Genomic DNA, 20,731 nt, shown 5'->3' with positions numbered 1-20,731 from the left:
AATATCAATGTTTTCCTAAGTAAAACAATTTCAAAAGTTTGTGAACAACCTATGAACTGAATTTGTGCTGCAAATATTTGTTATTAAAACATGAAGAGCTTCTCAATTTAGTTCATCACACATTTTACTATCAACCTATTGAAGCATTTAAGATTAAGGGATATTGTCTTTTTTTCACTATCATTACATTTAGATTTTCTAATAAGATTTTGTAAATATTTTAAAAAATATTCTATTAAAAAAATTAAAATATTTTGTAAAATATTTTCTAAAATGTTTTTCTAAAAAGAATTTTCTAAAAAATCTCTTTAAATCTTTTTAAGTTCCACTAGTAAAATCCCACAACTATTAGGTTGACTATATAAATTGTAAAAAAAAAAAAAAAATTAATTATATTTTATTATCTGTAATTATTAATTTTGTATTCTAATGAATCACCTAGTTACTGAATGGTTGAGGATGAAAGGGACCTCTGGAGGTCACCTTGTGTAACCCCTCTGCTGAAGCGTGGTCACCTAGAGGCTGCCCAGGACCACGTCCAGATGGCTTTTGAGTCCGTCCAAGGAGGAAGACTCCACAAGCTCTCTGAGCAACCTGTGCCAGTGCTTAGTCACACTCACAGTAAAAAAAAAAAAAAAAAAAAAAAAAAGTGTACCCTTATATATAAAGCATTTCCCTATTTTTAAAGCTTTTTCCTTATGCACTCAGACTATCATGCATTCAGACTGAATGCCTACTTGTAATTTCTGTACATGAGGAGCTGAATTTGTTCATAATCCCTTTTAAAACAACAAAACCTTTATGATATATATGCCCGTTCTCACCACAAACGCAGTAATTTTTTCAAGATAATACCTACTTGCCAACAGGATTGTTCTTCCCTGCAGTCTGACATTTGGAGTTGCTGTTTGGACTACTGTCCAAGTCAGATAAATTCCCCTTTATTAGAGCAAGAGTGACTACTACTTTTTTTTTTTTTTTAATCTTTGCACTCATAAACTTGCATACATATTGCTTGATCAAAGTAAATATGACTCTGCTGATATTCATTATCTTCTTCTGTTTGTAATAAGTATTCTACTTGCATAACTTAATCTAAGCACTTAATATATCAAAGTGTTTGACTGAAGCAGAAAGTCTCCCTTACCATATCATTTACAGGTTTTGAATATGGGTATCTGAGCCAGAACTGGTTTTAAAAATTGACTTTAGAGAAGTTTTGCATTCCTATTTTTTTTTACCAACACATATCCATAATAACAAAATCTGAACTATACTAAACCACTTTTTTATCTAGCCATATTGCCTAGGAAAAAAAAACCACAACCAAACACTGTATTTTCTTTGCTTTTCAGAATAAATCTTTATATCATATTTTCATTTTTCTTTTTCCTTTTTATTTATATTTTTTCTAGCATTCATTTTCTTTCCCTTTAAGTTTTATCTTCTTTTCAAAATACAAACTCTATTTACAGGATGTGTCATTTGCTTTTATTCTGTATTTATGCATATTTTTATATATTATTTTTGAAAAAATACATAAGGAATGAAAAATAGAGGAAAAGCGTCTCTACCTTTCATTTGTGTGTATATATATGTGTATGCAGACACAGGCATGCATGTATGTGTGATCCCCCAATATTAAACTTGAAATGTTTATGACAGCCTATTCCAAATATTATTTGAGAGTTATCAGAGGATTAGAAGCATTATTAAGGAACAGCAACATACTACTATTTCCACATACAATCTAATATTAATGTCAGAGACCATTTAAATCTCAAAAACGGTGTTCAGTATACCTCATGTCATGCCCTTGATTCTTCTCACATTCTTCATGGTTTTGTTTTGGGAGGGTTTTTTGTATGTGTGATTTCTCTCTCACATGGTTCATTCCATGTTTCCGTTACTAGTCTCTCGTTCCTTCTAGATTTCCAAGTATTTTTCTTGTGCTATTTTTTGTATTTTGTTTACAGCTGACAAATGGAAGTAAACTGATGAGACAAAGTTTCTGATTTTGCAAAATACTTGGTGTGAACACCTGCGTGCTTACACAGTTACGTATTTACTTGACTGGGGCCTGATGCATTCTTTATTCTGATTGAAGAACATTCCCTATTGGATGCACAAATTTATAATGAGATTTAAATTTTAATATTTTTTTTCATCCGTTAGAAACTTTCTATATTTAACATACATAATATACAATAATCAGTTAATAGGCAAATATTTTACTTGTTTGAGCAGAACTCAGTTATCAGTTCCTCCTCTTTATATGCTGAGATAGAATCTCATGATATTGGATCATTTTCTCCAAACTGAGGACCAAGAGGAAATAGCTTTTATATTTTATAAAAATTATTGAGAAATGAAACTAGCTAGATCTTGAAATATTAATAGACACTAACATTTATAGTTTCTGGCTATAATTCAGACTTTCTAGTTGAAGCACCTGGATTCAGAAGAAAGGGGAAAAGAAGGGTTTTTTGTCATCTTTGTTGGCCTGATTGTAGGCCTTAGGGCTCCTCAGAGGTTGCTCTCATGACTACCATGCCAAGAAGCAGCTAAGAAGTTGATCAGATCTATGCTAGCTTCAGACAGCCCATGGAGATATTACAGCCCTGTTCCTTGTTTTACAGAACCACCACAGCAGTTTCCCTTCTAGCTACCAGAAGAGCAGGGTTTGTTAGCTAAGAACTGGTTTGGGAGTCCTGGATTCATGACAAAGGCGTGGCAGGTGGGCAAAATTTGAATGGCATATAGCGCTTGAAGCTGGGAAACCCAGTATCTCAGGAAACATCTGCATTATGCCATGGTTCGAAACTCCTGAATTCAGCGAGCACTGTGAACGTCTACCCCACGCAGGCGTGTCTTCGTTGATCAGTTATCTTCAATGACATGCTGCTCTGACAGGCCGTTCCCCTGGTTGCTGCTCGGTCTGAAATCCAGTGAGGACCGGGACAAGTCGTTGCCTTAAGCAGATGCTGGCAGTTGCTTTAAGAGACAACCTCTCCTGGCTCGTTCTCTGTGTTTCTGTTGATATATACATAATCTCTAGTTTGTGAAACTAGAACAGAGCTTAGCTCACTGTCTTTGAAAGATTTCTGGGCTTTCAAATCAAAACAGCTCCTGTTTACTTGTCAAATCAAGTCTCTATTTTTGGAGGCGGTGTTACTGTAAAAGTTATTTTCTGAACATTACTCCAATAAGCACAAACAAGACAAGGCTGGTGTGTAATTTATCCCTTGATCATGGAAGAAAAGCTAGAAGTGCTAGAGAATAATCTGTACCTTGTGGCGTAATCTTACTAGGGGCTGATAGGGCCTAAAGTCGTATCCTTCCTTGGCTGGCCACCCGTCTGCTCCCAGCAAAATGCATCCGAGAAGTAAAACAGCTGACCACCACATAAACATCTTTACAGGTCTGTTCCTGTCAAAATAAAATGTGAAAGTTCAGTGACAGACTGCAATATTACTTTGGCACAAGTCACGCAATAAAAGTTTACAATACTGATATTCCGTTTCGGCAGTGCTGAAAAATTCAACGCTGTGTTTCTCAAATGAAGGATAAAAGATGATCATCAATGACATGTTCATCAACTTTTCTTTTAAATACAGTCTCCTATGATGCACTGTTCACAACGTAAAAGTGTAAAATATCTAGCACATGTCTATTATTGTTTTTAACTTACCAGCACTGAAGTAAGCAAAGCACTGTATTTTCTGCCAATTCTGGAGGAATTTTTAAATTGCATTATTGAAATTATGTATAGTCTATAAGCTTTATTGTATATGTCAGCATTATAAGAATATTTGCAGTCTATTAAGTCAAGTCCCCAAATCTTGCCCCAGAATTCACTGCAATCAAGTGCAAAATTCAGGGTAAATTATGTGAAAAACTTTTCTTTGATTGGTTTGGGGTTTGGGTTGTTTCGGAATCCCACAAGTCACGCTGCAGATGCCCTGAACTGACAAAGCACTACCATGGCAAACGCACCAGCATTCTATTACTTGTTAGAAACAAATCCAAAGCAGCAAATGAGATCTTTAAGAACCGTTAGGTAACAGGACACTTCAGGCAACTATGTAAGTACTTTTGTATTAGGACTAATGGTATTTACTGAATGTTGTCTTCAGAACACTGTTGTTGGTACAGTTTTGTACATATGTATTGCTTCGTACTTGTCTAACGCAGTTGTACGATTAGAAAGAAAAATATTGTCATGCCAGAGGAGACTTTGAAATAATTCTTAACAGATATTTCATAACGTTGCAACATAGTATCTCTTACTGTGAGTACACAAGTGGTTCAATAACTATTCTTATTTGCATAAACAATGGCACCTTGTTGAAATTTCTGTTAGAACACTAAAAATCACAGATTTCAAGCAAACCTGTGAAACTATTATGATGCAGTGAAAACTGAAAGAAATACTATTTAGATACATTTTTTCTTCTTATGCAAAGCTTAAAATTGCAGACTGCTTACACGTATTTCACCTTCATAAATTGCAATGTTATATAAAGAAATGAGGAAGGGGAAGGACAAGGCCACTCTTAATAGTTGATGCAACCTTTTGTTTCACGGAAAGAGAAATTAGCAGAAGGATACTCAACTATTTGCAATTTTAATATTAAACCAGAATGTTAAATTAATGTATCCAGACTTTAAATTCTAAAGGTACATTTTCACAATAAATACCAATACCTGTGTGGTAGATTGCACCCAATATGTAATGCATACAATTATGCAGTTATACATCTTGTCCACTTCATCTACACTCTGTTCATAAGTTTGTCATCCTGCAGTCACCTTACCAACCTAGCTTGTGCTGATTGCAGTGTGTTCTGGTATATTTTAAACCATGCTATCAAAAAGTTATTTTCTATTTGAACGAACAAAAAATGTGATTTTTCCAGACAAAACTGGGTGGGTTTGATGATCCAGTCCTACATTATCCAGCTGCCATGATATGTTAAGGTGTGACCCATTAGAAGTAAATTAGGATATTAGATACTGATATTAGAAAGGGAGATACACAACAATCTGGAAGAATGCACACAACTGTTTCTAATGTTAAAGGCCTTGACAAACATATTCTGAAATTTATGAGAAAGTCTTCACAGGAGATGCTGAAAAACTCATAGAGAACTTGTGTCAGAGTTGCTTTTGACCGGACAAAGACATTATAACTTCATAAAAATAAGATCAGAACTATGGAAGACCTAAAAAAATTTTATAGATATGTATAGCATGAAAGTTTTCTTATGTGGTTCCTAATGGACCTACAAACGTGCATTTCATAAGTGGTTTTAGTACCTACTAGAGATATTAGATATTTGTTATTGATATTCAGCATCTGCGTTGAAACTATCAAGCTAAACAGACATCACAGCAAACTGATCCTCATCCCTTTGAGACATGTGCAGGGCATTCTGTTTAGTCTATATTACTTAGTCCTGTAACATGGGACAGAGGTGAACAACCTCTATGCAGGCTGACTGAAGCATGAGTGTTTGTTATTTTTTTCCCTTTTGCCTTGTTTCTAATGCACTTACCCTGCTAACATAGAAATTTCTTCTAAGAATAAAGATATACATGAAGAAGTATGAAACGGTGTAAGTGTGCCCTAAGAGGCCAGAGTATATACAGAATATTAAAGTCTTGCCTAACATTTCCTTTTTTTATAGGAATAAAATGTGAACAAATTGGGGATCCTGTATCATTTGCAGTCATGCTCCCAGCAATACCGTTACACAAACTGTAGTTTCGACTCCTATCATTCTTCATATAGCTGTAGTTCTCACCGTCACCTGACGGCAGGGACTACACAGAATTAATTCCTGTGGAGATATTAAAGGTATTAAAAGGACTCTAGCCTTACCTCTATTCGCAGTCTCAGTAACGGGATCCTGCAAAAGTCTGCTACACTTCTTTGGAGACTAGTCTACCAAACTTGGTAAAACCACTTAACGGAACACTTGCTGTTCCATCCTCATTCCAGCTGACTTTTACCAGCCTACCTAGTTTTCATACTTTTAACTCCAACTCAAGCTTGAGATTAATATACCATGCTACTTTGACACCACCTATCTTTTGTTCCACCAAAACCAATCTCATTCTGGGTCTCCCTATTAATCAAATTTAAGATTTTTTTTCTCTCTTTTATCATTGCTTATTCCAAAAGTTCCCACTTCAGGTACCTTTTTTGGTATTCCAGCTTTTCTAATATACAGAGTAGAGGTCTCTCTCCTCAGAGATCTCTTGCAGAATATATTAAGCAGCGAATTATTTGAAACAAAAACAACAAGCTCTATTACAGAGAGATATTTTACATAAATAACTTAAGGCTTGTTCTTTTACACCTGTTCATTAACTGGATATTGAAGTGATGATAGAAAGCGATAGAGTGAAAAAGTTTTCTTGGGTTCCTCCCATAGTTCCACCAAAACAGAACTGCTAATCAGATGTTCTAGTAGACCATTACTATGGCATTATTACAACAAATCTAGCTCACTGGCTTGAAACACTGGAAAAAAATTATTTCAGAACTGTAAGAATTCAAGTATGTCATGGAATGGCATTTTCCTTCACCGCCTCTGTGTTAGTTCTCAGTATCACTGTTATTAGAACAATAAGTCCATTACAAGGAAAAAAAACCCACAGAATCTTGACTTTAACTCTCAAAGAAAACACCCCTTTATTCATGTTTGTTGAAAAAAAGTTTTTGAAAATAGTTTACTGTTGACTTTCAGTGTCAGAATCAGATTAGTTTAGCAGTTATGCATGCTAAAACTAGCTATGCACAGTTGAACCTTTGTCCTCTTCGTGCACGTGTGGAATATCTCTTCATACAATGAAAATTAGGTTGGAGAACACTCATTTCACAGAAGACAGTAAGGGCAGCCACATTCCACCACCCTCTCATCTAAACTGCATATATTTTAGCCTCATGGGGTGTAAAAGAATAGAGTCCTTATAGCTTTGAAAATTGTTTGACCCTGAAAGGCTTCTCCTTTGTACTTGTCCAAAAGACGAGAAAATTATTACATGCTCAGTTTCTGACTTCATTGCCCGTTACTTAGATGAACGCTTAAAATGTAAATTAAAGAAGTCAGCTTTTTGGACAGATGCCACCTAAAATCCCAAAAGTAAATTGTCTGCAGTTGTTATTTGCCTTTTCAGAAATAACAAATCCATTTTTTTTCAAAGTATCATAAATCTTCTATTGAATTTAATGTAAAACTTAAGCGGCTATTTATGTAAAAACTACTACCAAAACCACAGTTCTCCTTTAAACAATGTTTTATTAAGTCTTTATTTTAAGAAAAATTATGATCTGTCATTAAAGACTTACATTCTTACAGAGTTGAATTGAAAAGCTGGAATAAAAATGAGTTTTCAAAGCTTCAATACAACTCCAGATTTTTTTGCTGGATATAGGTGAACAGAAAGAAATAGCTATCAACTCCATACATTCATGATACCTAAAATAACTTGCTGCTTATTTCTATTTGGAAATATCTGGAATTTTTTTGTACATTTCTTCTAATGGTTATATTATCAAACAATCAGAAATTGTGTTTTTAAAGGATGCTTATACCATGTAGTCTGGGGCAAAGTGACATATTTCTGAACTCAAATTTGCATTACTGATCTAGATCTTGTTTACTCCTTGATTATAATCTGTCAGAATTTGATGTTCCAGTGTTTGGATAACATTCTTCTGTCTTTTTTTATTATATGACTACCTTTTTTTTCACTTTTTTTTGTTTGTTTCCAGTCATGGTGGACATACTGAGTTTTACCCTGTCAGAAACTTTTTCTGTTAAATTTGAATATATAAATATATATAATTCAAATATATGAATGACTACAGTTACTTAGCATGCTTTTATTAAGTGCACAGGATATTATATAAAATAATATATCTTTTGCAGGAATTGGAGATAAGGAATTTCAGGGTGAAACAAATGGTTTTGATTATAACATTTAACTATGTTTCATAGGAAAATGCTGAAAGTTAAAGATTTTAAGCATTATTAATACAGATTTTAATAAATATTTTCAATTATGAAAGTTCAACAAATATAGGTCATTATAGAGCTCCTAAGTACATGCAGCTTAATCTTTTGTATTTTCCTGCTGGCACTGTTTGCAAAAGTTCTACTTTAACGTCCCATACATATATATTTCTGAGACCTTTGGAAGGGGTGGGGGGGATGGTGTACGCACCTTAATCAAAGATGAATAAGGAATTAATCTCACTCTCTGTGTCTCAGGGGACTTGCCACAGACAAACTTAGTGCCTGAATTAATCAGCTGCACAGCCAGAGAAGACAGAGGAGAGGTCAGCTTTGAAAGAAACATTCCAAGAAATAAGCAAGTGTTATTCAATTATATTTTACAATTTCAGCTAAATGCTACTGAATAGCTATTTTTCTTCTTGGGTTGGTCGCATGGCTGAGGCATCACCCAGAAAGCAGTGTAGTGAATTTGCTTGTGCTGTGAAAGTGGTGAAATCAGATTGTCAGGCAGACGCATGCCTGAGCTTTATGGTTTTTTCCAATGATGTGTTTGTTCATGCAACATACTTAAGTAAATACAAGCTCCACATGTTTAAATACAGATTTTCTATACCTGTAAGGATTTCAAGGTAAGACAAAGTAATAACTTACATGTGGATTAGTCTGCCATTTTCTAGAGATCTCGATTGAGTATGACCTGGTATCTTTTGGTCTTCTGAAATTATTGAAGTATTAAGTTATTTCTAAGGCCTTACAAAAATAAGATGTAGTTCCACCCCATACTTTAACCACTCTAGTGCTTAGAAGTTCTTTATCCTGTATGTTTATTTTAATTTTCACCTATTTCACCAGGGGCTGTCATTAAGCAGCTATTAATCAAACTGTACCTAATATTTCAAAAAAAACTTGCTCCAGTTCTTTATTTGCACTAAGCAGTGATGTGATACTGTAAAGAGAGGCAAACACTGTTTAATAACTACTCATCATTGAACTGGTAGCCAATGGTAGATACTTAAAGGATAAGTAAAGAAACACAGAGAGAACGGACAAGTTAATTTATTCCCCTGAGTCCATTTACTGCCTGAGCTAGAAACTGCAGCTAGCCATTTTGTCTAATATCCACTGATGGACCTTAGCTCCTTAAGTTTGTCTGCTTCCTTTTTTAATTTATGTATATTTTTATTTCAATAATATTATGTGGGTATGAAGAGTGTTGGATCTTTGTATTCATATAACCATGTTTGGAAATCTGATGAGTTTATTTAATTTATTTTGTTTACTCTCTCTTCAAACAGAGACCAATTTGTACCTCTGGGTTTTCCTGTTTCTTTCTCTGTGCATTCCTCATTGTATTATAATTTTTTAAAGAAATTTAGCTAGAGACTAACACAATATTCGAGACAGAGATGCACCAAGCACTTAGAATATTTTCCTTCGATATTCCTTTCCCAGTAATTCTTATACTCTCAAATATTTTAAAATATGTATAATTTATAATACAAATTATCATAACTTTTATTATTTGTTATATACATTTATATTTATGTAATAATTAATTTATATGAAATAATATGTAATTTATAGGTTAAAATATATAGAGGACTAAAAATTATTTCAGCACATCTTTTAGTATATATATGATCTGTCTGCCACTAAACACTGCCCTGACATTCTCAGACAACTAGTAACAATAACTCCCATATCTTATGTCCTATGAATGCAAACAGCTAATTACAGCTACTCATTGCATGTAAATAATTAGGGTGCTGTTTTGGTTTTTTTTTCTCATGTGCATTAATTCTCTTGTTAACAATGAGTTTCACCTGCTATTTTACCATTAAACTGATCTATACTGTGGGACTCTTCTGTGTTTTTTCTCTGTCAGCCTTAGATTTGCCTTAAAAGCTGAGGAGGCATAGCGCGAAGGATGTGGAACAGGTAATGGTTATTCCTTATTTCTCACTGTACTGTAAGTTCTTCAGTATCAAATTTAGATTTTCCTTTCTGATTCTCAGAAAGCTCTGTCACTTTACTTTTTAGCCCATTTCCAGAGCATTCAAGAGTCTGACGCACACAGCGGTTTTCTTGCTATTGACTTCTCTCCATTTCAGTTACTTCTGAAACTTTTTGATAACTTATTATCCATAAGAGGATTCCTTTATTCTGTGACAAGTTTGTTCCCTGAAAACTCTTGGGAGAGGAACACTGCTCAAAGAGCTGTACCTTCTGAACTGGCAGCTGGATGGCAGTTGAAATGCCTTAGGGCATACCACTTGCCTCATTTAGGTAAGGAAACTGAGACCATAACATCATTCCTCAAGCAAATAACCTGTTCTGCCCCATATAATTTCTAGCTTGTGTTACTGTTCTATCATTTTCTTTTCGTTAAATTTCAAAAATAATTATTATATTGAAAACTTCTTTATAACAATATTTACTCATGTATTCGGTTTGCAGCCATTCATATAGAAACACTTGGTTATGATTGAGTTGTCTTAGGAGGGTATACATACTCTTCAAGCTGACCCTTATCATTGGGATGGGGGGAAAAATACTCTGTTCAAATCAGAATTGCAAAGAAGAAAGACGTGATCAGAGTCTTCTACTGAAACTTATGAAATACGAGTATGAAATATTTTATTTCATTAAAGAAAATTCTACTTGGTAAAATTCTACTTGGTACACACTCTTGATTAAAAATGCAGTCATTGAATACATTTGGTATGATGCAATCAAACGCAATTTAGTCTACTCAGCAGAGCAACTGTGGCTTATCTTCTAGCCTTGAAACTTTCAGACTGTCTCAGAAGTGGTTTATGCTGCAAGATGCTCAGATATAGTTAAATCACTATTTTACTTACTAAAAAAAAGGGGAAAATACCGTAAAATTATATATTACCTCTTTACCTAGCTTAGGCTATTGATTTTACATCATTAGACTGTCTGTGCTTCCGAATCTGGTAGTTGATGCTGAATACCTTTGATATTTCTATTGCACTCAAACCCTCAAATAGTATTAATAACAGGGATAGGATTCAAACACACATCCGAAGTCCGAGGCAGCCAGTCTTACATAAACTGAATATCCAACCTCTTTGAACTTTAGCTATCACTAGTAAATTCAAAGTATTTTTTTTCTGTAAGCAGAGGTACCTTAGACTGATACATATCAGGACTTTTACATTATACTTCAATATGCATAAGTTACAGATATTTATTGTATCTGTGTGTGTGATGCATATTGCCTGCTTTATCTTAAAACCAATGACAATATTACAGTCAGTAAGAAATGGATAACTTCTCTGAAAATAACTGGTTCATTTATTCAGCTCCTAAGCCACAAGCAACGACAAATCTTGGGGATGGGGGAAAATATTGCTTATCTATTTTTATTTCCATAGAAGAGTGTATAAAAAGTAGTATACCAATTAATTCAAATATTTTTCAGTGATTTTTTTTTAAAGCAAAGCAAACTACATGAAAAGTTCACAGAATTGCCACAGTTATCCCTGTTGATGAGCTAGTCAGACCTGAGTTTGCATTTTCTCAAGAATTTAAAGGAATTGTCTCAATGCGAATCTCTATCTCCCTTTTCCCTCCTGCTAATGTTTTTCACCCTTGCAAGTTCAATATTTTGTGGAAAACAAACTAAATCACAGTTCTGATACTTTCCTTACAAATATCTAATCATGATTAATTATTCTAGAATACCATGGTGAGCACTTCCTCTCAAAGTTTATTATGCTTTCTAAATCTTCTAAGCAGTTCCTTGGTAATGTAAATTTTGTTCTCTGCCTGAATCTTAGTTTAAATTGTTGGACTAGGAGAGATGTTGCTATTATGAGAGTTTAGCAAATATCTACTAAGCACTATTTTACCTCTCCCCATGCTGTAATCTTCACAGAGAAGATTGAAAATATATGATATTATACACAACTAGTTCTACATGTGATAATGCATATATACATGCAGTGTATTAAAAAAATCTAATTAATGAAAGCTGGCGTAGTTAGAGTTTGTATGAAGATTGAAAATATATATTTTTTTTTTAAATAGGGCATTCTTGTAATTAGGTATATATATATTTAAAATTAAGAAATTTTCCACTTTCAAAGAAATTCCTCAACTATTACACTCTTGTTCTGTGTTACTAAATGGTGACTAACCAGGATATTTGGCACTAAGAACAAAGACATAATTCATTTGAAACTACAATCATTCCACCCCAATAAACTGATTTAATCAACTTAATGCACCTACAAAGTATAATAAATGAAATTTTAAATACTGGCTAGATCACTGTGTTCCTCCTACCTTTAAGGGAGAAGACACATCAGATATTAACCTGACATTATTTAAAAGGTCATTTTCAACATATGAAGGAGTAGTACTGTATACCCTCAGGACATGTCAGTTTTGTCTTTTACATACTATTAATCTGAAAAAAAACAGAATAAAATTAATTGTCTATTTTGTGTGGATCAGAAAAAGAGTATAAGTTCTGTCACCACATTCAGTATTATTAATAGGTTTATAATGCAGCTACAGTAATAAATATAAACCATGCTTCATTGCCTGTGATTTTGAGGACTTCATTGTATATACTGATGGATGCAAATGCCTGTCAGGAAAGAACACATTGCTACCCTTTCTTAAAATGTTTTTACCTAGCATTATGGTTTCAGGGCAGAAAAGCATCTGCAAACAAGATATTTTTTGTATAAATAGAGTTTATAACATTGCATGAACTTTGAACAAGCAGAAGTTTTAGCCCAAAGTACGTCTTCTCCCATTAGCCTGCTTCTACTGTGCCACAGACGAGTGCCTCCACATCTTTCCACGCAGTCTGCATCCTCAAAAACCTCACAACAAACATCTCCAAGCTATCACGCCAAAAATGGGGTTCTTACAAAGTATTCACAGTATCAGGTTCTCTCTGCGAATGCAGCCATAATCCATACCTAGCAAAGTTCGTCCTCTTTAAAATGCTACGTGGAAAGCAGATCGCAGCGTCGCGATGGCAGCGCTCTCCCCCAGGACTTGCTGCCAGCTTTCACGCACAGCACATCTCACGCTGTCACCCTCCAGTTCTCCTCCAGAAGCAGCAGCCATACTCTGAACCGGACTTGTTAGGTCACCTTAACTACAGATAGCAGGCTTGGGGCTTGCAACAGCGAAACGCAGTGCTGCCACAGTAACCAACAGCTCGGGCATCTGTGTACCAATCTGTTCTGTCTCTCAGCAGCTACTCTATGTGGCTGCAGCCACTGACTACACAGGCACATGCTCTTCATCCTTCACCCACTGAAAGAGGCTGGCACAGTCATTTCAGAACAGCCAGCGACGCTGCTGACAGCTCATATGCCGGAACACACAAGCAGAGAAGTACATTCTTGCAAAGCCTCATGAAAAGCGCTCACCATGCCAGATGAATCCTGCCTTCTGCTGACTCCTGTCCATCTCTCGCTCACTCCTTTCCTGATTTAAATTGCAAAACTATCACGCTGCACAAGCGGAAGGTGGAGAGCAGACCCTTGCACTCCCGGTCCTGTACTACCAAACTTGGTCTTTGTGTAGACATTATACACGCGTCGGGTGCCTCTGAGACGTAACCCCCGGGGCACATCAGTGGTGAGCAGCCAGCACCGCGGCAGGTTTTCCTTGCCTTTCGCTGTTTCTCTCTCTCTGCTTTCACGCCGCTTGCACTGCCAGGTGACAGCGGGTAACAACAGGAGCCCTGGCAGCGAGCATCTGCGGGGGGGATGAATCTGCCCAGGGTTTTTCTAGAAAAGCTTCTTTGGAATTGGGCCTGAAGGCTTACAGGTGGATCTCGTGAGCCCTGACCCAAGTGGTGTGAGTGTGGCAGGAGCATTTCTGAAAGACCAGAAGACCTGCAACACAGATGCAACGGGGACACTTATTGGGCAAAATCTTTGCTGCCAACTTCATGCTTTGATTTAATCTTACCATTTTAAGTATATTTATTCAAAGGATGACACCAGATGTCTTAGTATCAGTGACCAGGGTTTCAATGAATTATAATGAAATGAGAAATGGCAATTTTAAACCTTTCTTATCGCGTTCTTCACATGCTCTTGCAACTGCAATCTCACAATGTCTTTAATATTACAGAAAGCAGAACAAAATAAGGGTACTATATTTCACGTATCTCAGAGGAGCTCTTTTTAATACAACTGAGTTGTGCGTGTTGATCTAATTTTTTCCTAAGACTTCAGTAACAACCTCGGAAAACTGACGTATTTACCAGCACTGATGTAAGTGCTAGTTTATGGGAGTTCCACTGTCAGCAAGACACTCTCTTTCTTCCCTCATTAAGAAAGCTTGTTACAGCTGGTTCCTCAATATCCTAGAGGATTAATGTTTATCATCATGGCAGTATCTGAACCGATAGGAATTCAACTGCTTTATGTTAGGAAATCAGAAATATAAAATCTGCCAGCTTAGAACTCAGGCAAATATTTTGGTACTGTTAATATTTTACAAAATTTGTAAATTAACACCTAACATACCACTGCACTGTGTGCTCTGTGCATGCTAGAAAAGACAAATATTTTGTTTTCCAAGTTTTTTATGTAGTTTTTTAAATAAAATACTGCAAACATTAATTAAAGGTAAGAAGAAACAACAGCTGTTGACACTTCCATAGTAAATCATTAAGTATATTTTTGAGCAAATATGTCATCCTAGAGAAGGCAAAGTGGCCACTCAAGATGCAACTTTTTCTTTAAACAGGTAAGCTGCCAAATTAAAGACTTAAATTCCTCCATATATGCTATGATATGCTAATCTACCACCCTTACTTCTCCCTTTTGTTACTCAAGGAAATTTTGGGGTTTGGTAAAATGTTACTAACAAAAACATTGAAGCCTTGGTGTTATTGAACTCCTTGAATGAGCGCTAAACCAGGATATGCCTACCATTAATTCATACTACTATGATACTTTATAAAACCTCTTTCTAGTAAGTATTCAGTTAATATTATAATTTTATCCCTTTATGTCTATGCTCTGTTGAAGTGCTCTAGCCAATAGAGACAGGTCCCATCTTTGTTACTCAGTGAACGGGATTTTTCAGTAACAGCTGGTTTAAAGTCAAACCACCTGCAGATTGTGACTTAAGACCACCTTGAAAGTGGCAAAGACTGGAACAGGCAGGTTTGGCTTTTTTACCTCTAATGGGGTTTGAAGTAATAAAAAAAATTAAAAAGGACTAAAGAAGGAAACCAGGTACTAAAAACCCCAAACACGTAAAGAGAGAAGGTAAGCAGCTTGGGGCAGTGGAAGTAGTGTTTCAGCAGCCTTTGTAGCATGGGAAGGTAGCTAGAGGACACATCAGAGACACATGTGACATGGGAAAGTCTATGACATGCAAGGAACCATGAGCTCCCTGCCTCCTTAAAACATGGATGAACAATTAGCAGAAGGACATGGAAAGGAGTATACACAACAGTACAAACACTGATAGGAAATATCAAATCATCAAACTGCAGAGAATAAAGGTGCACATGGATTTTGGTATCACTGGATTGAACCACAGTTCAATCAGTAACCAATAGGACTGATGAATGTTGCAGCTATTTAAATAAACAAGGAGTTTTTGTAGCTGAGGGCAGTCTATCCTTATCAGGATTGAACCAAAAATACATTTGCCCTCTAGCGCTCTCCCCTAGTGCCCGCATTAATATCATTAAGGCAACTACAGATGAAGTCCTGACCTAATTGAAAACATAAAAACAACTCTAAAATCCATATTTAGCATGTTTGGTCCAGAATTTTACCCTATTTATAGGACTTAGTGACAATGAAGATTCACAAGGATGGAAAAAAAACACTAAAATAACTCCATTAACTAAAACGAATGAAATCCAAAGTTCCTTGTGGTTATATTTAAAAAAAAAAAAAAAGGCTGTGCCTAATCATACAGATCCACAGAAATGTACAAATAGATGCAAGCGTTCTGTACTTGAATAGCTAAAATAGTTATAGGCATTTTCTCTTTTTTAATTTATCTGCTGTGGAGTTTTTTGCCTCTCTTTTCCTGCTTTGCAGTGACTAGTCTCTCTTCTTTACTGCCTCAAAGGTCAACTTTCTTCACGTGCCTGAATTCAGCATAGTGAGAAAGAAATACAGAAAATTGCACTTTTCTGTCAGTCATAAAGCTGGCTTGGGTTGCTAGTGCAATGTGTTGATTTCAAGAGCTTTCTTAGATCCATCAGCTGGGGAAGCGTCCACAATCTGTCAGCTTAGCTGCATTCTCTGGGAATACTATGGGAACAAGTTTGAAGATATGTCTTTGACCCCAGTTTGAATTGAAACTCCAATGTCTGCTAGACTTGCTGCTTCACTTGGACATTAAAGTCCATGCGAATAAAAGAAGGATCTTCTCTCCTTATGTAAAATGAAATGAATAGACTGAGTATGAAGCAAACTTATACAGTTCTGAGATTTTATAGAGCAAAAACCCCCCATTCTGCACTGTCATACGTGATGAAAAAAGATTTTTGACAGTGCCAGCTGACTTGGTCTTTTATATTCTACTACTTAAAGTAAATTTAGTGCATCATTAAAGATCATATTAATTTTTCATTGAACAACCGCAGCTTTCTTTAAATTTTGTGTAGATATTTCTAACAAAATAGTGTATTTCTCTTATTGTATGTTCACAATACCATTCATTAGGATCAGAACCTTCATTTCCTGCTATATTTTAAGTGCCTCATACTATTTTACAGAGTTTTAGTGAGTATGGTTTTATACTGCTCTAATATATATACACTAGTCAAAAGTGTTCCAAATAGATGCTTGAAGAAAATCTACAGTGTCCTGATGAGCTTGTAGCTAAAATGGGTTATAAAATAAGATTTTCAATAATTAATTAGCTAAAAAATTTGTCATTTCTAAGAAGAACGGAATGGGTATAATACAAAACAAAGTAAGGAGCAGTCAGTATGTGAAAGGAATTAATTTTGTCTCTCCACCACCACCACTGTATAATATATTAAGAAGAAATTGTTGTGTTCATTTTAGAAAAAAAGTGTTAAAAATTTTATATATATGTTTGTTTTGGAAAGGCAAAAATCAAGCAAAACATCTTCAGTTTTATTTAAACAGAAATACAGAGAAAAGTTAATGTAAAATTGACTAGAACTAAGTTTTGACCATATGTGGTGCCAGGAAACACCAAGAAGAGCCTCTTAACGTAAAAAAAAAAATTTTTTTTTCAACAAAAAATTAAAGCTCAGATGGCTTAGGTATGGCCATCACCAGACACTCCATATCACATCTGGTATGAACTGTGTATAGGCAAGAGTATCTCATCTCTCTTCTCACACAAAGTTATCACTCTGAAACTGCAGCCTTGAGAGTAATCATCCCACCTCCCTGAGACCTTTGTGCTCCCCTCTTCATCCCACCCTGACACTGTTCCCAGTTTCAATCACATAGACTCTGGAATTATGTAGGACACCTTTGTGAAACGCAAAAGTCTATGACAAGGAGCCAGGAGATGTTGTTGAACATCACATCATGTTCCTACTGCTCAGCCACAAATGCTGCTCAGATAATTGATGGCAAGTGTCCAAGTACCCCAGCTACAAACAGGCTCTTTATTGATGAATCAGTTACTGTCGGCATGAATGCATCCTCAGTGCTGACTCAGGTAAGTATTCCTACGCAATTAGAATTGAAAGCTCTTCTTGCCTCTGTCTGTATGTTGAAGGCCTGGGAATGACTACCCTTCAGCAATTTCAATTTTTTCTCGTTTTCCATATGAGATTTTCTGCAAACCGTCACTAATTAATCAAAACAGAAAAGGAATTTTTTGAAAGTTATTTTGCAGGAAACTATCTGCAGAATAAAGGTTTTCATCTTCTTCAGCAACACACGATGCGATGTGAGAACAATAACATTTATACTCTTGCAGCTCTTATGTGACTACTAAGCAAAGAGCCTCAATGGAGGCTACGCAGATGAAAGTAAGTATCTTTTTTGTCTTTAATTAATCACTTCCATATTAATAAAGTTTCACATAATCACTCATATTTTCAAAATCTCTCATTTTGGCCCATTGTGGAAAAGCAGGATTACCCTGCCTATGGATGGAGTGAAAAGTCCACTTTTCTTTCTCATCTTCAACATTTTAAGCATACAATTGTATAAACGAGATAATTTGTATGTTCAATGGAGAGAGGATAAGAATTTCTATCCTCCAGAGCAAGGCAGCATACAGATCATCTTGAATCACAGCTGATGCCAAACCCAGGTCAAGTTTTCTCTCTTTGCCTCCTCCACAAACAAGGCCTGGGACTGAGTTACTCCTGTAGCAATAGAAATTTCCAGATGGAAGAAGAGAAAGCGCCAAAGAAGGATAAAGGCAGTGAGTGCAGGGGACCATAGTGAGGAATCAGGTTCACTGTTCCTCTTGTTGGCATGGGGCAGGAGATGAGGGGAAATAGGATGATACTAAAGAAGAAGAGGTTATATACCTTGTAGCAGTGCATACTGCTCAATATTCCCTAATTTCTCACTTAATAAAGGACTGACAGCACTCGCTGGCACTGCAACCAGTGGCTGCAACCTCCAGGTTGAATGCCAGGAAACAAAACAAGAGCAGAGCTATTGCCGCTCTCTACCAGTAGCTGGCTGCTTTGGGCAGCCTCCTGTGCTTAAAGCCAGCCCCAGCTGACAACCCACTGCTCCCCGTTCATGGCCCATAATAGTACTACGCTGAGTTCCCCACAGTTCTGAGTGCACAATATGATAATATATGATATACATTGGGGAAAAAAAAAAAAAAAAAAAAAGAGAGAGAAGTGCCATTTAAAGAATCCAAAATTATCCCTTATTTCCAAAGTTACTTGACTTCTTCAAACATCACCTATGAAAGATAGCTTGGATTCAGGTCTACATTTTGCCCGTTTTGGCTACTCTAAAAGCCCAAGGGAGATGCAAATCTGGAAAGAAGATAGTTAAAAACTCCTCCAGAGAACCATTTCGTAGAAAACCAGGCAACCCAGCCCTTTCTAGCTTTTTTTGTTATTATTTTTTTTATTACCATAATGGGATATCAGAAATATGCCTGAGGGGAATAAACGTATCTATAACATTTTTGCTTTCCAGCAATCTCTTTCTAGAATAACAGTCCCATAAGGCTATCACTACCCACCTGAATTTATACCATACGGACAAAGTATCCCACCAGAAGCCAGGACAGGAAAGGTTAAAACTATGTCTCGGGGGGTGAGGGAGTAGTTACCTGCAGCTCAGTGACTGAAGTCATAGGACTGTGGTGGTCAACTTTTATCTTGGACAATTATTTTTACAGCTTACTATACGTCCACAGTAACGCACTAGTGCAAATCGGTTTTAAATAATTTTAAAAAAAGCTGGTTTGTTCCATGAGAGCTTAAGCTGATCTTAGGCCATGATATTCCAACTGATAACCAGTTGAGGTGGAGAAAAAGGTTAATTTCTGGTCAGATCAGCTCCCTAGTCCTGCTCACCACCCACTCGATATGAACACCATGGGTCAATAGAAGGAAAGGAAACACTGATCAATGGGTATAACAAGATAGGAGAGAGAGCAGTGGCCCCAGCACAGATCAATTAATACTCCTCTACAAATTCACTTTTTGTTTTACAGTATAGTACTTTCTTTTTATAAGTCTTATAATCACAGAAATCTTTTTTTAAAATGAAAGTTTTGCTAATATTTGCTAATCTTAATTCCAGTATGTGCTGCTTGACATTTCTTAGCATTTCAATGAAGCTTTATTTTCATTTTTAGGTCTGGACAAACTAAAGGATGTCTAAACTGATCTTTAAGTAAAATGGTTAAGTAATTATACTATTTACACGGTTTGTGCATGACACCTATTTTCTCAATATCTTTACACAACACAGGAAAAACATCTTCACCTCAGCTAGACAAAGAATGTTTTTAAATCATTCCATCAATTCCATTTAGGGACTGACTGCAAAATGACGGATTGATATAGTTTAATACTTTTACCTTTCATTTTCTTGATAGATATCAGAGTCCAGTAAGGACTTATCTATTTAGTTACAAGGTGAAAATATGTAGCTTATTCTCTGATTCATGGCTTTCCTTGCCCTGTTACATCAAAGCGAGCACAATAAACTTTAAATTAACATACTTAAAATATAATTGAAATGCTGTTTAAGCAAGCTTAGTACATGGCTATCTGTCTTATATTGTTGTGACTACAAACTTGGCCCTGAATCCCACAGCAACATGGAAGACTTTTCTGCTATTGGGACTCTCTGAATTACCTAGACAGAAGGATTTTCATCCTGCAGATGACATCTGCAAAGTTTTGTTTTCATTATGTAACATTAACTTAGCTTGATGTTGTAAACATCCATTCTAAAGCAGCATTCTAGGTTTTGAGGTTTTGTTGTTTAATTTCATTACAGAACAGGAAAAAAAAGTTAGATTGACATTGTGGGGTCATAACAGCCCTTGCTGAGCATCCAGTAATTTAGGAGCCTTCTTTAGTAATACAGATTTTTACCATTAATATTCTTCTGTTGTTAGAGCTTCCCACTGACTCTGATTTCATAATATTTCCTGCAGATGGTCAGAAATGACACACACGCAAGGATAAAGAGGAGGAAGCAAATTTCAAAACAATGCCATAGTCTTCATTACAGAAGTGTTCTTTG

General features: G+C 35.8%; 1 protein-coding gene across 2 annotated transcripts in view; it reads right to left on the bottom strand.

The window, feature by feature from the left end:
- Positions 1-20,731, bottom strand: part of FSTL5 (follistatin like 5) — a 321,062-nt gene that overhangs the window by 289,617 nt on the left and 10,714 nt on the right. For both annotated transcript variants that reach the window (XM_054825507.1, XM_054825508.1), the window contains exon 2: positions 3,291-3,429. In XM_054825507.1, coding sequence (XP_054681482.1) covers positions 3,291-3,413 — 123 coding nt within the window. In that variant the 5' untranslated portion in view covers positions 3,414-3,429. The remainder of the gene's footprint in view (positions 1-3,290; positions 3,430-20,731) is intronic.

This window comes from Grus americana, chromosome 4 (assembly GCF_028858705.1).
Source record: "Grus americana isolate bGruAme1 chromosome 4, bGruAme1.mat, whole genome shotgun sequence".
Classification (NCBI taxonomy): Eukaryota; Metazoa; Chordata; class Aves; order Gruiformes; family Gruidae; genus Grus; species Grus americana.
Note: the sequence above shows the minus strand (reverse complement) of the source record. Positions and strands in the feature narration are given on the sequence as shown.